The sequence below is a fragment of the Pithys albifrons genome, chromosome 1 (assembly GCF_047495875.1).
Source record: "Pithys albifrons albifrons isolate INPA30051 chromosome 1, PitAlb_v1, whole genome shotgun sequence".
Taxonomy (NCBI): domain Eukaryota; kingdom Metazoa; phylum Chordata; class Aves; order Passeriformes; family Thamnophilidae; genus Pithys; species Pithys albifrons.
This window is the reverse complement of record NC_092458.1, coordinates 31984952-32003021: the sequence shown is the minus strand read 5'-3', so window position 1 is coordinate 32003021 and position 18070 is coordinate 31984952. Positions and strand designations below refer to the sequence as shown.

At 37.5% G+C, this 18070-nt stretch overlaps 1 protein-coding gene across 2 annotated transcripts in view; it reads left to right on the top strand.

Annotated features, from left to right (window-relative positions):
- The window catches only part of ITGBL1 (integrin subunit beta like 1), a 146683-nt gene that overhangs the window by 123677 nt on the left and 4936 nt on the right, over nucleotides 1-18070 (top strand). For both annotated transcript variants that reach the window (XM_071548785.1, XM_071548775.1), the window contains 2 exons: nucleotides 11657-11803; nucleotides 16541-16654. In XM_071548785.1, coding sequence (XP_071404886.1) covers nucleotides 11657-11803; nucleotides 16541-16654 — 261 coding nt within the window. The remainder of the gene's footprint in view (nucleotides 1-11656; nucleotides 11804-16540; nucleotides 16655-18070) is intronic.

The following is an 18070-nucleotide window of genomic DNA, read 5'->3' as shown; positions in this document are numbered from 1 at the left end:
AACAGCATAACACAAATAAATCTTGACAGTTTCTAATTTTCCATTCCCCTGATTTTATAACATCATAATATCACTCTAGACTACTGATATCATTGATTAATAATAAGAAATTGCAGATTTTTTAAAGAAGTAGTCTCTAGAAATATTGAGTACATTATTGAATATTTATTTTAAGGCTTCAGAAACACGGACACTGAAATCAAATACATCTAGTAGCATAAATTTGAGTGCTGTAGTATATCCCAAATTCCATCAATGTTCATTAGAGAAGAATACAGACACTTAAATGAAAACCTGAAACATTAGGCAATTTTAGTTAGTGTTTAGTACAACTGATGTTTCATTGAGGATGTTGTAACATACCTAAAGGTACTAATGACCAACCAAACTTCTAAATATTTCGTATTCACTAACAGTGGTATTCCTATTTTCTAAAAAAGTAGTAAATTATATAATGAAAGAGTCTACAGTACTTGAGACACAGTGTCATAGTAATTGTAGATGCAGGTAGCTTATTTTAATGTTGACTGTGAAAACTTCACTTTGTAATTTTTGAGTGATGTATGGTGGTGTTTAGCAGTATATCATGGTAGTTTTGGATATGTAAATGCATGCATACCATATGGTATTTCAAAAGGAGGTTAGTATTTATCCCAAATGCTCTCTTTCTAGATCTTCCTGGATTTATTTTTAAAATTACTCTTTCATTCTAAATATTAACAAAGTAGTTGGTATGAACAATGGCACATTGCATTACATTCCTTATTTCTACATAAGAAAAAAATATATTGCTTCATAATCCTCATGTACGTAAAAAATTCTGACTACAGGGAGTATTTCTTCAAAGTATCTGCCATGCAGAATGTAGACATATACAGAAAATGTGGTTTGAACATCTAAACAGACATAATAATAGTTTATAACATTCAGAGTAATTCAATAATATGAATGTCTAGAAAAAGAATAATTTGAAAATTAATTTTGTGTACAGAACATAAAAACACTGAAAAGCTGTGTCATATTTATTATAAATTAAGTAGTTGGGAACCAAAATTCATGATCATCCATGCTTAGAAATATCTCTTCTGTTTATATCATTCATACTTCACATTATTCAACAACAGTGCTTCAATATTAGTATTGCTAATGATGCACATTTGGAAAATATAGACAAGAATTCCATTATTCCTTAAGGAAGGATACAGGGATAATTTTAATTTTCGAGTCTGCCTAGAGCACTTCACACTTAAATGAATCATTACCTCAACACCTGAGCCAGTGTCCAATTTTCTACTGTGTAGGAGACAGTCTAGATCTCATTTTTAACCCGAATAGTCTCCCCTTTAGTACAAATTGCTTTGTTCAAAGAGAATGGCAGAAATTCATTCATTTGTTAATTTAAAATCCATATACTTTAAGCTTATTTTCCTAATTTTGAAGCAACAAACACAAATGAGAGACAGGTCATTAACTTATGAGTCATTTGTAGTTTCAAGTTCAATTTTTCCACTTCAGTTTAAGGTGATAGTTTAGTTACTAACGATTATCTCCAGGTGAAAGAATTATATGGTAAAATGCTATTCAAGTGACTACGTCCTGTTTGAAATTGCACTGCACAGCATCTGACAGGACTTCACAAGGCCCACACTGTGATTTTTTCCTGTTTCAAGGAGCTGAGCTAATTCCTAATTCTTTCTCCAAAATCATAGAAAAAGCACCAAATCAGGAATCCTGTAGTCCTGGACTTTCTTGTAAATAACAGGAGAGGAGGAAGCATGGCTTAAGGTGGTGATTAAACTCACTGAGATCTGAGCTGACCTCTGATGTGCTTCAAGGGAGACTAGAGCATCTTTGCTCAGTCATGGCTGTCTGAATTTGGTGAGATGAAGCTGGTATCTAGTGTCCCAATCTTCCCACTTGGAAGTCATGCTACTGCTGATACCATCCTTTAAAAACTCTATGATTTATTCAGTAGATCTGTTGGGATGTGAGTCGTAATTGGCAGATTATTTGTTTTGTAATCTTGGTATTCAATGTCTAGTTCTGCCTATTATATTTCTAAATATGATTTGAGATCTTTTCAGTTTATTTTAGAATTGGTTGCAGTTTACTGCCTGAAGTATATTCCAATGTTATTATTATTGAATTATGCCATTCACTTTTGTTCTTTTGCAGACAAGGACTGGTTTCCACTTCCTCTGGTTCTGTTCTCATGCCACTGAAATGTTTCTTTGTTCACACTTTTTTGGTTCTTCCATGTGAAGTGCACTGAGATTGAAATTGGCAAACAAATGCCTTATTAATCATGTGGTTCTCTTCCATACATCATTTTTCTTTTCTTGGCTGCTGGAGCTCTGAAATGGCTTCTTCCTTTATTTCTGCTCTCTCTCTCTCTCTCTCTCTCTCTCTTTCTCTTTCTCTCTCTCTCACTCTCTTTCTCTCAGTCTTTCCTTACCTTTTTTAATTCTTTTTTATTCTTTCTACTTTTTCCCTCCTTGTTTATTTGGGTTTTTTACTACTGTCAGATTATGAAGCATTATTTTTTGACCATCCAGTGTCTGTCTTTTCTTCTGATCCACCTGACTTCGGAGGCCACCCTGCACCCCAATAACTTGGGGGAGCACCTATTTAGGTGTAAGTACGAAATACAGAAGGTCTTCAGAGGGTCCCTATCAGCCGCAACTTTCTGTTCACTCACCATTTAACAAGTGAAGCCCCCTCACCTTCCCTCATCTTCAAACTCATAATGTGAGCCATTTAATCGTTACGTATTTTCTGTGACTTTTTTCCCTGCAGCTTCATTGAAATGTCTCTACACACAGTTTCTGAGCAAATGTAGGTATTTAGTCACTGTTTCCTTTTAAGATCCACAAGAACCTCTGATGTTACTGATAGCTTTTACTCTACTCTTTAGTAACAGTCAGATGTTTTGCTTGGCTATCACTTTCTTTCCTGATAACATTTTGAACATTTCCTTTGATATACAATATTTTCCTTATCTCTTCTTTTAGGATAGTCTACCAATTTAAACCTTCTCCCCTCGCTCCCCCCCCTCCCCTCTTTTGCATCTTATCTATTCACAGAACTTCTCTCAGTAATTTTGCACTAACAGCACACACATCTCTCTCCTCCTTTTGGGTTTGTCCATGCTTCCATCTCAGCCTGAACTTCTTGACGCTTCTTGCTAAACTGTTTATTCCTTTCTCTCCTTGTCTTCTTTTCAGTACTATTTTTTTGCCACTGTTACTACCTGGGCAATCACTGTCAGGACATAAGCCCTTGCTAGTAAATCTGTCTTTGGAGAATTGTAAACTGGACTCTGTGAATGTGCAGGGGCTGACAGTGAGCACAGAGTGCCAGAAAGCACAAAGAAGGAGGATCAGTGTTTTCAGATTGAATGCATGCTGAAATGAGAAATGTGAATGACAATCTAAATTATTTTAATACGAATTGTTACTGGTCTCCTCTGACCAGCAGAGATTGATTAATGGCTTACTTTCCAGACCAGCTGTCCATGCAACGATAGAAAGACATGAGGCAAAAGATATGATAAATTAGGGTACAACCAAGTGAGACCCCATTGCCATGTTTCTGCATGATTGTAGTGAGTCATTCGCTTAAAAATTCAGCTCTCCATCAGTGCAGTACCAGGAATAGAGACACTGTGTCTCCAGAAAGACAGAGGTTACAGGAGGACTCGGCATAAATTTCACTCTAGCACTCTGCTATTAGAAATTCATTAATAGAGTTCTGGAATTATAGAATGATTTGGGTTGGAAGGACCTTTAAATATCACCTAGTCCAACCCTCGCTGAAATGGTCAGAGAACTTCTCACTAGACCAGGCTACTCAGAGCTCCATCCACCCTGGATTTGAACACTTTTCAGGATGGGAAATCCATATCTCTCAGCAACCCATTCCAGTGTATCTCAACACCCTAATCATAAAAAAAAAATCTTTATGTCCAAGCTAAATCTACTATCTTTCAGTTTAAAACCATTACCCCTACAGTTCACTTTTTCTCAATTATGTAAGATTTTCTCAGATATATTGCAGTGCTGATCAACAGAAATACTTAACATTATGTTTTCTTTGGCTTTACTTGGTTCTTTGAATCTTTTATGTGCAAGTTAAATGGTTTTGGTGCACACGCATGACCATAGAGTGGCAGGTTTTCCAATGTAAGTTCCTTCTTGGCAAGGCTATTTCCCTGATGGACACTAGGCTTGATATTTACTTGTCCTGTATTCTGGTGAGAAGTGCTTCTCTTTGCCCTCTGAGGTTATGGCTATGCTGTTCACTGCAGATGTGTCCTGAGATTTCAAATGTTACTTATTCCCCTACTGTGTCCAGTTATGCTTTCCAGTGATATCATCATTGGCTGGTTTGCCTCACTGTGTTGACTGTTGTCCATTATGTTCTGCTCTCTTTCAGGACTGAGGACAGGCAGACAACAAGAACTCAGAACAACAGTAAAGATTAATTTGAAATTGATTTAATAATGCTCTTAACTCCATTAACTTTGATTTGTTCTTTGGGCAATTATTGGCCTAACTGTGAGTACTTGTCACAGATAAGTAGCAAACATTGAAGGGGAAAAACAAAAGCCCTTTTGGGTTTTCTGGATGCTAAAACCGCCTGTAGGATTATGCTGATTAAAAACTCTACAATAAAACCAAAGCCAACAAAAAAAATAAAAAATTGGCTGAAGCTCCACACAAATGCATCACTAGGATCACTAGCAAAGGTTTAAATTCATAACAGGTAACTCATAACAAGGCTCTTACATATTTCTAGGGATGCTTCAGCTTTATATTTCATCAGTATAACATTCTATGCTTCAAATAGTGCACCACTAATTAAAAAATCAGCTCTGGTGCGACCCTTTAATGTTTATTTCTAGATATTTGCACTATCCTTAACACTGAGAAATAACTAAGACTCTGATCATCCCAGTAAACCAGTTCCTTGACAGATGACAATAGAGTACATAGAGAAGTCTGATTTCTTTATTTTCAAGTGAGCAAATCCAATTCGATGACTTTTTTAACTATTAATTTTGGCCACAGCACATCAAAATACAATCCATCAAAACATAATCCTAACACTGTAGGAAATCCAGTTGTGTAATGCAATGTCACATCAAAGAGTTTTTTTGTTTATACTAATGCCTTTTGGTAAAAGATTCTCACTAGTTTTAAATTCTCGTTTTAATATAAAGGCTTATAAAAGGTGAAGAAGATGACTTATATTTGGAGCAAATGCTGAGGTAGTTTATATTTCTCTCCTTACTCAGCTTTGTCAATACATCTTTTTGTTTTGTCCTGACTGACAACAACAAACCACTCTTTAAATATATCTTTTACATCATTTAGAACTCAAAAGTTAGGATGATCCTTTTGACTAACAGTTTTTCTTACTTTCATCTCTGTAAGCTTCAGGCAAGCCTGGTGCCTGCTTTCTGTGCTTCCTGATTTTTGACATTCTTAGAACAATGCTGTTCTTGCTGGGGTTATGAGGAAATGAATGGCACAAATTATGTGCTGTGTCTCCATTGATATTTTTGTTGTTGAGCACACAGTGTTCTGACAGGTCATTGTGAAAGTCATCATGTAATTGTTTTATGAGAGGGCAGACCTTCTGATTTTGACAAATTAGTACATTCCCTAGTTTACTTCTGTGAATGTGTTGTTGGTTATCAATGTAGGTACTGTTTCTGACCTCATTCCAGTGTTTCTTCTGATGCTTACTTACAGATTTCCATCCACATATCACTCACATCAGTCTTAAGATTTCCAGTGTAAGTCTCTTTGTATCATCAGAGAACAAGGGAAAATCTGGGTTTTATAAGGCATACATATACTTTAATCCCCAGTTCCCAGATTTCTGATGATTTAAGCTTTTAAAACAGGGACAGAAGCTTCTTTGTCACATTCTTATAATTAGTGATGGATTCTAGGATTGCACAGTCATCACCAGAATGTACACTTGTAAGTCTTCCTCTCAAAAGACTGACATAAGTTGCCCCTAACAGCCATGTTCCTTTCAATATAAAATTTTCTTTACTATTCAGCCAGGCTAAATAATTGGATTAAGTTTGTGTTTGTTTGGAGTTTTTGGTTTGGCCTTTTTTCTTTAATATGAGATGTACAACAGAAAATGTAAGGGTTTTTTGTTTTTTTTTTTTTTTTTGGTTAAAGTTCTAGGTCTATACTTCAGAAATCATGAATGACATTTATCTTTGTCATCTGTTCAGTGAAGCAGAAGCCTAATATTTTCAGTTATCATGTACTTATGAGGACCTGTAAGACCATAACCATGAAAATGAGAGTTATTATCAATTATATACTTCATTAAGCAAAACTAAGTATTAATATTATGGTACAGTTGCTGCCAGACAATTACCTCATTCCTTGCACTGACGTTGCTCCACAGAAACCGAAGTATATAGGACATTTATGGAACTCTCTAGTACACCTAAAATCCAAATTAGGAGTGAAAAAAATACCTGTCTCTCTCGCAGACAAAGACAGGTCTGGCACTGATTGGTCTGAAAATTCAGAAATATGAATTCAACTCCTGACTCCACCATGGCTTCTCAGACTACATGGGACATAAATTCAGAGTCTTCAGACACCTTAAGTAAAGCACCTTTATCATTTCTGATAGCCAAGGCTCCCCTTACCTGTCCCAGCTTGGCTCCATGAGGACACAGAGTGCCTGCATAGCTGGTGACATCATGAGGATGTCCTGGATGCCTTAGGGAAGGTCCAGTGGCACTTGACATCTGAATTGAACCTGTAATTTCTTTGTGGTTCCTGCTATGTTAAAATAAGAGTGTATTTTCTACCCAATAGGTTTTTCATCTGTTCTATTGAAAAGTCTTTAGTGCAGAAACCATAATCTTTTGACTGAGGAATCTGGAGAACATATAACAGTTACAGAATTCACTACACATTTTGTATACTATTTAATAAAGAAATTCTATTATGGTATTTGGTATTGAAAGATGTAGTTTATTCTCCTTGGGAAAAACAAACAAACAGAACAACAACTAAAAAAGAAACCAACAGTTCATACACATGTTTACTGAGTAAAACTGGTGCTAACAAAAGTGAAAATGACTGTACTAGGTAATGGAGAAGTCAATGTCTAATTGGCATAAAACTAGTGTGATTTAGGGTTTTATTTTGACAACGTTACATAGAAAATTAATGATTCAGTGCCTGTGTCCTTGTGCTTAACTGCTTCATCCTAGCTCTGAGGCACATCCAGGGGCAACAACAGATAAATTCAAAAGGATCAGTACGTATTAGATGTGAGAGTGACTATTGTAGCCGGTATAGGTATTAATGGCATCATATGGTTTGTATTAAATTAATGTGGTTTTACTGAGCTAATTTTAATTTTCTAATTTTTCTTTTGAATGTCCTACAGGTTTCTGCCCCGGTCACCTAAGATTTGTATGGGTGTATGAAAAGTCAAGACTTTACCTAGCTGCAAAGAGAATATAGTTTCTTTAGCTTTTCAGATAGTGTACATTTAGATTTGTAAAAAGCATTTTAATTCAATCTTTCTGATCAAATGAGCAGTAAAGAAATTGCTAATGCACCAACATTTAAATTGATTAGTAGATATTAATTTTGAAATCCAAATGGGGCATTTTTTCTTGAACCTCATATGTTAGGTTATAAATAGCCATTACACTATACCCAGGCTTCCCCTGTATTGAAGTGTGCCCTTTCGTGCAACAAAACTGACTCTGAGCAGGCCAAGCTCTGAAGACTCTTAAGATGTGTAGTCCACTGCAACAGTGCTTGAAAGTTTGTTACAATAGTCATCACCCTTGTTTGAAATGTGGATTCATTTCTTAAATGATTTTATCAGTATCTGCTTTTCTCTCTTGCTTTGTCTTTCTCCGGTAGTTTGAGAATCCCCATTCTGGTACCCTTTCAATTATTTGGAACCTTTTAGTACTCTTCCAAGTTTTGCAAAACCTCTTCAAACATGGATATCACAGGGTTGCAGGACTACAATATTCATCTCATCAATGCTCTAATTCTGTTCCTACTTACTCTTCTCCTGTGATATGCATATGAGGATGGCATTAGCCCTTTTGACTGCAGTGTTTCCTTGAAGTTAATGAACTGTCCAGCTGTTGTGTTGCTGAAATGAGAGCCACAGTCTGCCTTTATGAGACTTAGACAATGCTAACTGGACTCCTTTAAAATATAAGAGAGAATCCGTATTTTATTTCACATTTTATTAGGCTTGTCTAACTGCAGTTGTCATAACTGTTCCAGTTTTATGGCAACCTTCTTTTATTCAGCAAAAACTAAAAAAATAAAATTAGTGCTCCAGTGATGTTTTTGCCAGCTGGTTTAGCATATTTTGGCAGGGTAATGCAGCCTGATTTCTTAGAAATATTTCTCCCAGATAAATGTTTAATATTCCCTTCTGTTAATAATATAATGGAAAGTCCTGCAATTTTAAAAAATGAAAAAAAAAAAAAAGGAAATCCTGGTTCTATTTAAATATGAAGAGAAATATTTGTTTCACTTACTGGAGTGTTCTATATCAGGCTTTTTACATTATGATGTGATTTTTCATATTCTTAGTACACTTTTAAAACTTCTCATTTTTCATACAGTAATAATACATTGTATTATATTATACTAGATTGAGAAACTTATGTTCCTGAGGTACATTTTGCTTGGGTCTGGCCTTAGTTTGCCCTTCAGGAACATCGTCTGTTGATAAACAGTCTAGAAATAAGAACCACCTTCCTCTGTAAAGCTTACTTCACTGATTTCATCATGCTGATTTTCCCATGTAGTTGTGCTTCTTGTATTACAAAATGATTGCACAGTTTTTTGGGGAACTCTGGCAACAGCTTCATGAGTAGTTCTAATGTTTGCCACAACCACATAATTTTGTTTCTAGGCATGGTAACAAATAATTAATCCTGGTGCCTTGTTTGGTTCATGATGATTTGGGCTATAATGGACCCCTTAAAAGTAATCTGTCACACCTTGCCTTGTTGCTGCATTCGTATTTTACATTTAAGTCTTGTGGTTATTTGAGTTATAATCCTAAACCAAATGACAGTATCTTCAACATCATATTTTTATCTCCTTTGCCTCTTCGCCATAAAAATCTTTGTTCTTGATTGGAGGTTATTGTTTAAAATTTTGTTAAATATTTAGTAGTTCATTAATATAGATTTTTATGAATGAAGATCTGTAGTCTCAGAGCCATTGTAGTGCAATGCAATTTTTTGTGTTTTTAACCATTTTATGTTAAATCTGATGATAGACCAATGCTTTCCAGTAAATCTTAATCTGAACGGTTTCTGAAAGAAAAACCTCTAACTGAAGAAATCCAGCCCAAACAAATTGCTTAACATGATAAAATACTGATTTACATATTCAGATTACCTTTGCTCTCTGATTTGCAAGGAGGATATACACAACTAAACCATGTAAAGCACTTCTTCTCGGGCTACCACACACACACACAAGGTAGTAGGAGTTAACAAGCACTGGGCTAAGCACTTTTATACTAGACACCCCAATGGATGAGGCATCCAAAGAGGTGCAGCTGCCCAAGCTGGTGTCAGCTAGGAATAAAAATTATTTTTATAAAATGGATTACTTGAGACAAAAGAATCCTTTATGATTTGAGGATTTAGATGGCATAAAGGAGGAGAGGAATGGTCATTGCAAAAAAATGCAAGCCAAATTTTGTATGGTAAACTTTACATTCTGCTGCAAATTTATAGATTATTCATAACCTTTTTATTTGACTTGTGTAAACGCTTTACAGACATGATCAGTCTCAGCATTCAGTAACATAATGACTATACAAGAAAAATGCAGCAAAATTATTTTCTCAGTGAAATTACCATGGATTTTGTCCTATTCACTGCTAAAATCTGTACAGGTATTTGAATGTTCAGACGTAACTTTCCAACATCCAGTTGTGTATTTTGCTCTTAATAGGTTGAGCTACTCTCAATTCTAATCTATATGTTACTAATTCCCGTGGTGTAATGGTGAGCACTCCGGACTCTGATCACAAGGTCGTGAGTTCGAGTCTCAGTGGAGACTGTACCGTGCAGTTCAATGCCTCCCTGCTGTCCCATCCCATCACATCTCGGATGCTCAGCAGGGTCAGCCCCAGTTAGTACCGGGTGCTGTGACAGTCCTGAGGACTTCACTGTCACTGTCCAAGCTCGCTCGGCCGTGGCAGATGGACCTTGGGACTTAAACGGTGGGGCCAGTTCTGCGCACACTGTGCCTCACCTAAAAAATCCACTGCGCTGGCCTGAAGGGCACACTCCCACCTGGGGAGAGCCCTTCCCAAATCTTTGTTCATGAAGTTTGGCCATACATACAATTAAAAATAAATAAGGTGGATAAAAATACTCTGACGGAAGATTAATTATAAGAAGTTACTATAGAAATGCATGACATCTATCTGGAAGAGGCATATGGGAAAGTATATATGTTTGTTTTCTAGCTCTTGTATTTTGATTTGTCATATACTTGTCCTTTTATCCCAGTCTAACACAGAGATTCAAGGAGCATCAAGCTTCTATTGTTGCTAGTTATCAATTTTTATAAGTGAGTAGTAATATTGTCATAATAAGATGGCATCATTGTTAGTGATCATTTAAAGTTGTCTAGACAGTATGATAAAAAAATAAACTAAGATCAATACAGAGTCTGGGATACAAAAATTGTTTTGAACCTGTAAATGCTGTAAATGACAGCTCCAAGACTGGAGCTCCCAGTATTTTTCTAGTTTAAATTAGTAAAGTATTTGGCCATCAGTAAACGTTGGAGGAATTCCACTTACAACAAACTCTAAGGTTTGCCTCTCCTCTGGACTTCTACCAGTGCTGTCTCCCAGTTTACAATATCAGGTTTTGCAGTTGGCTCATGAGAAGTCCACAAATCAGAAAAACAAAGTTGCTGATTTGCTTCCCTGTATCCTACAGCTCCATGCTTTGCCAGATCCTCCTACTGCTTGTTCCTTCTTCCCAGCCCATGCTCACAAATTATCTCAGTCTATTCTACTCCCTTGCCCTACATAGCAGGTAGAATAGGAAAAAAGTCACTGGTATGTATAATTTTGTCTCTGCTGCAGACATATTATTCAAAGCTGAAAAATGAAATTCTGGCTGAGAGATATTTCTCTCTCCTTTTTTCATTCCCCATTCCCGTGCTCTTGTCTGCAATTGTTGTTACTTTTCCCTTTTTCCTGGCCAGATTTTCTGCTCAATTTACTCTTAAACATTTTTTCCTTTTTAATTAGTTTTTGTACGAATAATTCAATAATTCTCAAAAAAAAATTATCTTTCCCCCTGTCTTTAAAGTATAAAATATAGCTCCTAGGGTCTATCTTTGAGCTGTGTTCTAGGGTTTCTTTGACCTTTTTCTCACTTGTTTTCTGCACATCACTAGGGCACCCTGTTTACCATAAGAGTGAGAACCAGAGAAGGCTATGCTGCTGAGAAGCTGTGCTGTCCATCCATCTGTCTATCCTATTAACGCACACTTCACACTGCAGAGCTCTCAAGATGATCTCAGCTGTGGCCGCAGTCACTGGTTTCTGCTTTTCTTGGTTATAACCAGCCTTGTTGTTGTTACAGGCCATGGTATCTGCTCCTGTGGCCGATGCATTTGCCAGGATGGGTGGTTTGGAAACTGGTGCCAGCACTCAAGGAATTGCAGCATGACGGAGGAGGAGAGCAGAAGTCTCTGCGAGTCAGCGGATGGCATATTATGCTCGGGGAAGGGTAAGAACAGGCAGCTGAGCTGCCTCATGTCAGTGCCGTGCCAGAAAACGGTCAAGTTCTGGAAGACTAATGTACATGGCAGTGGGTTGTTTAGTTACCCTTTCTTTTCAAAGGCACCCATTATTAAAAAGGTGTTATATTTGGCTCCATAATATGCTTACATCCATTTTGTCAAACACCCACCACAGCCATACATGCTCAGCAGTGTCACTTTCCTATGCAGTTTTGTTAGTAGCATATAATTTCCTGTATGTGTTTTGCTGATGGTCTGCATGGAGCAAGGCAGTTAAATGCCTCCCTGACATCTGATCCCATCAGATCTCGGAAGCTAAGCAGGGTCAGCCCAGGATAAGTACTTGGATGGGAGACCTCCTGGGAAATGCTGGGTGCTGTAGGTTCTAGTCCTGAGGACTTCACTGGCACTGTCCAAGCTCGCTCGGCCGTGGCAGATGAACCTCAGGACTTAAACGGTGGGGCCAGTTCTGCGCATGCTAAGCCTCACCTAAAATCCACTGTGCACGCTGGAAGGGCACACCCACGTGGGGACAGCCCTGCCCAAATCTTCGTTCTCGAAGCCGAGCCACACACACGCATGGAAGAGCAGTACACTATAAACTAACTGCTAGTGCTCCATTCAGTTTGAGAGAACAGGGCACTACCTGCAGTAACACTGCAGTGGGCAAGATGGCAAAGTGATATATTGGGCAACAGTAAGTGGAGGAGACTGTTTAACAGCAACATTTGGTATACTTAATCACTCTGGTCCCCAATAGAGCAGCAAAGGAGAAGTAGATGTCTGTAGCCCCCGCAAATGAATCCCAAAAACTTTCTCACTTACTGATTTTAATTCGGGTAGTTGCATCAGATTCAGTTCAACTATAAAAAATTTCCACAGGGAAGAATAAAAGTTAGAAAATCCTGATAATTATCTGAAATTGTTCTCTGAGGTTCTTACCTTGCAGTCTTTCAGGCTAGGAAATTGCATTAATGGAAACAGGGCTTTTTAGCTCCCCCATAGTGCAAATTGCCTATTTTTGTATATAATATATCTGAAAGAGAATAGACAAAAATTGAGTGGTGGGACTGGCTGGAGGCTAGAATGCATTCACTCCAGATTTTATGTGCCATTTTCTCTATTTGTATGTCCCTTGCATAGGCAGGGAAGAAACCTGACAGCTGGAAAAAAACAGTTAGGAGCCTTTACATGAGGCAGATTTCGAGTGGTCCCTTTGGTAACTTTTATTTCAGTGCAAAGGAAATTTAAATGGGGTTTCTGGCTTGGCCTTCATCCATCTGTATTATCAATTAGAATTCTCGCCCACTGCACTGTTTCATTTTATTTTGGGTTTGTTTTGCTCCCAGTTGATGCAATGTCATAGAAAATGAGCAAGTTGAACTGTTTCTCTATTTTCCATATGTGTCTTTCTTTAAATGAGTATGTGTATGAGGATGGTGAGTGACCTGAGAAGTGAAATTACTCTGTTTTATTGTAGAAGTTAACTTTTCTTCTCTTGGTCTTTGTGTGATTTTTTTATACATACCATGAAGGTGAGGATATTTACTTAATATCAGTAAAATGCACAATCAAAGAGTCTAAATAAACATAATCATCAAAATTATGTTGATTTTTAAAATATTTGTATTATCTGCTACCTTTTTGTTAGGATGGCTGAGAGCTATTTATTCCAACCTATGGGTCTTACTCTGAGAACAATTAACTTTGAGCATATTTATCAAGGCTACCATATACTCTGAAGCTTTGGAAGCAGAAAACCTGGCAGGAATTTGCAGAGACCTCAAGGGGCTTTTTCCCTCTGCTGTCTATGCTGCCCAGGGGATCATTTGGGATCTGGTCATTGATGTAATATGGGGCAGCCTGAAAGTGGCTCTAGGTTTTAACCAGTATTTCTTTTTTTTTTTTTCTTTAGGCATATCTATTTTTTATGCTAAGACATGTATCTGTAAATCACATCCTACTGGATACTCATACTTTAAAACACTGTTCATAGCTAGTGAAGCATTATTCTAATGGCAAATTGTTCTTTCTTATTCATTACAGTGAGAAAAAAAAATTACTTGTTAAATAAAAGGGAATTTTGATGGAAACTTAACCAGGACCTGCAAGTCCTTTAATGGACTGAAGGGAGCTTGAGTTTCTTGTGTAGGACTGTAAGGAGTTCTGGTTTTTCAGCAGATAACTGCTGAACACTAACAGAAAATTGCACTCTGTTAATATAAGCAAAGTTGGACATCCACATTCCTAGGCTGTTTGCAGAATCTTGGCTCGCTGACCGTGCCACCTGTAGTAAAAGCTCTTCCCAAGGAAAACAGCAACACCCACTAGGCTGCTGCCTCCCCGCCAGTAAATATAGGGCTGCATATGGCAACTGTAGCTGCAGGATGTGGGCAAGGTAATGAGCCAAATCCCATCTGAGAGGATCTGGCTGGGATCCCAGGAAACACCCTACAACTCATCAGACTCATTTTAATTAAACTGAGGAGCCTCCCAGAGCAGCATGCTCTGTTCAGGGAAAAGACTTGATTCATTTCCCTAACAGATTTTGTGTTACGGAGCCTGATCTTCCTTGGTTGAATTGGTGTTAAATTTGCTGTATCCTCTGCAAAATAGTTTTAAATATCGTGGGCATCCCTCAGTAGCAGCATCAAGGCTTGCTTATGCAGAATAACTTCAAGTTTCTTACAATGTAATACTCCTATTAACTGCTTTAATCTCATTAGAAGTATCATACTATTTCTCATTATTTTCAGCTGTCAGTACCTTGTAGTTTGTATAAATAGAGACACTTGGTTTAAATTACCCTCAAGTATGTCTTAGTGTATCTCTTATGCAGCAACCATGCAATATGTATGCTATCCTCCACTCCTTATACAATGGCATTTTTTATCCTCATATGAAATGTCAACATTTTCTGCTCTGGTGGCTCAGTAAGCAATACTCAGAACTCATAGAAAAATCAGATGCTTAATCAAATACTGCCATCCCCAAATGTTCAAATCACTAGTTCTTCCTGGATATATTTGCATGTTCCATATGTTACAAGTAAAACATTTCCCTAAAATTAGGTAATGAGTTAATTTTTGTGAATTTAAAATAAACATTAGATTACTTACCTATTTAATTCAAAATTAGATACCCTCCTGACGCTTTTCTGAATTTTTCAAACATTAGGTTTCAGTGATAAGAGGCAGTTCAGTATTTATGGGAAAAACCTGTGGAAAATTGTTTGATATCAAGAGATGAACATTTTAAAAAAAAGTGTATTAGGATTATTACTACGGACATTTTTCAGAGATCGATGAAAGAAATGGAAAGATGGAAAAGCATAATTTTATAGGCTTTGGCTCAGGCCTTCTTAAGTAACCCATGAATTCTCTTTAGGTTATATTGTGACATAACCGAGCTTCCTCTATATATTTTTCCCTTACGACTTCATTAAAACATTGGTGATTTTTTTACTGGAATCATTCTGGAAATATTGCAGGAGGCTAGGATTTTCAACTGCATTTAACTAATTTATAAGTGCGTTCTGTTAAAAGTGAACACCTTCTTTGATGACTTTTTTTAAACTCTGCCTCTGATAATTGAAAACTATGTGTGTATTCTTTGCTATAACTTTTTAATTTATTTTTTTTAATATTGATTTCTGATGCAACCTCTGCTAGGGTTAGGTCCACAAAAGGAGCTTTGCTCAGCAGTTACTAAGAACCCCTCCTCAGCCCCACCTCAGCAGTGTTATACTAAAATCTGTATAGGGTCAGGCTGCTGAAGATGGGATCTATAAAAGTGAAGTCTTTTCAGCCAAGTGTTGGAATCATCCAGGAGGAACTACCATCTCCTAGTGGCATTTCTAGTTGCAGAAAAGCCTGTCTTACACTCCTCTCAGCCTACAGGCTTTCTGACACGTGATTGTTTGGGGGCACTTGTCACATTCCATGATTCAGAGCCACAAACCTTCTCCTGAAGGTAAGGATGTCTCTGAGTCCTCTCTTAAAGGGAGGTGTCTGGTGCTCCATGGGTTATGGCATCACCTGAACATCACCTTAGAGTCTCTCCTTTCCCTTTGTGGGTGTGACCTGACATCCTGGTGGAGAAGGAGAGCATCTTGTGCCAGCAAGGGGTCTTAGGGTTCACTGCAGGAACGAGCCAAGTGCTGAACTACCATTATGTGCACGAACTCTTTCTGATCTAGAGCAAATAACTAGTATTTACATGGGAGGTGGAGAAGCTTAATTTATGGTGATAAGGATTTTAGAGGTCTAAATGTTAATCTTACGCACTGCTGGTCTTCGGTGGACTCACCCCTAAATTTAGATGAGGAGGACCATTTTCTTCCTGGGTGTGATTTCATTGCCTTCAGTTACAGTGGGTTGGGGAAAATTTGAGTTTTTCTAGTTAAAGAAAAGAACAGTTACTGGGAAGAGAAGACCTGATTGCAGGCCTCTGAAACCAAAAGAAAGTTACAAAATGTGAGTCCTGATTGAGTGAAATAGCAGGATCAAAGCATTAGTAGTAACATCCCACCATACTGTAGCTCAAGCCAAAAGAATCCTATTTTTCAAAAGGTTTTTAGCTTGGTTATTTTCTTTCATGTAATAACCTCTTAGGCAGCAATTTTGTGCATATGCACATGTGCATGTGTGTGTCTTGGGTTGTTGTTTTCTAGTCTGAAAATGCCAGTGCTCTTTGACTGCAAGTAATAATTTTTGTGATTTCAGGTTCCTGCCACTGTGGAAAGTGCATCTGTTCACCCCAGGAATGGTACATTTCAGGCGACTTCTGTGAATGCGATGACAGAGACTGTGACAAACATGACGGTCTCATTTGCACAGGTGCAGTACAGACTAACACTTAACAGCTTCAGGAAACAAACTGTGTTGATGGGAATTATGTTAGACAAAGCCTAGCTTCTTCTTTCCCCACTGACAGAGGAAGTGCATTTGCTGGTTATTCAAATATGCTATAATTGTTTCTTCATGCAGTGTGATAATCAACTTAAGGTTTCAAAACAACAGTGGAAAGCCTGAGTATGAATTTAAATAAGGAAAAAAAATCATCAACAATTCTCACCGTAACAGACTAGAAGTTACTGCTTTTTGGCAAAGAACATAGTGTCAACATTGTGATCATGAGGTTTCCTTAGCCTTTGTTCTTTTACTGGACAGTCTATGTCTGCAATACATTTAAGTTACAGACAAAATTCACTTGTCTGATGATGTTTGGTGGGTTAGAGGCCCAGCTGTGTCGTTAACAGAGCTTCCTGGCAATCAGAAAATTGTCTGTGGCAGCCTGAAATATGTGATAGCTTTTCTTATGACGTGATGGCTAATGGTTAAATTAATGATTAAAACAGATTCACTGTAACATTGTTTGAGAGTTCAGGTGTCAGACTGGGTAGAAATTGTCAGGGTGCCAACAGAGCCTCATGATAAACAGAGTGACAAGAAGCAAACCAGGAATTGCTAAATTAACTAATTTGCTGCTTCCTGTTAGAAATCTTAATTTTAGAAAAGCTTTGCTAGCCATTATTAGATGTGGAAGAAATCTGCAAGTCGATTAGAGTGAGAGCAGGAGGGTTGACACTATTAAATAGTGTCTTCCAGCTAGCCCTATTAGTAAGCATCCTTTTCTGGAGCCAAGCAGCGAGTGCAGCGGCAACAGGAGCTTTATCTTCAGCTGTAATGGCTGTTCATGGATCTTCATAAAGAGAGTAAGAAAAGCAGCTCACATTGGAAACCCAGGCTTTAGATGTCTCATGTTGAGCATTCAAATCATAAGAAGTATTTAAATAAAAAGAATATATGAGTGTCAGTACTTAATGTTTCCCTGAGGAAGAATAGGGCCAACCCATTTTTCACTTAACAGAGAGTTTGAGATATGATTTATTTGTATACCTCTTCTGAGAATTTAGGTGTAAAGTTTTACATGTTCAAAGCGATGGTTTTTATTGCTATTGTGTTGGTAACTTTTAATGATTTTCCTGCTGCATAATTAAAATTAATACTGTTCTTCCTTGTACTGAAGTCACAGTGTGAACACTGACCCTCACTGCCTGGCTGCAAATACTGATGCACACAATTGCACCACAGAATACACAGTTACAATATTTGCAATATGGCTGATGGAATTATTGAGAAAATCCTATTAATGCTTTCTAACTGTATGCTTGTGGTGGCTTCTTAATGCAATGGTACACTAATTGCTTCCTTCCAAAGTTAAAAGAAAAAAAAAAGAAAAAGGGGTGGGGG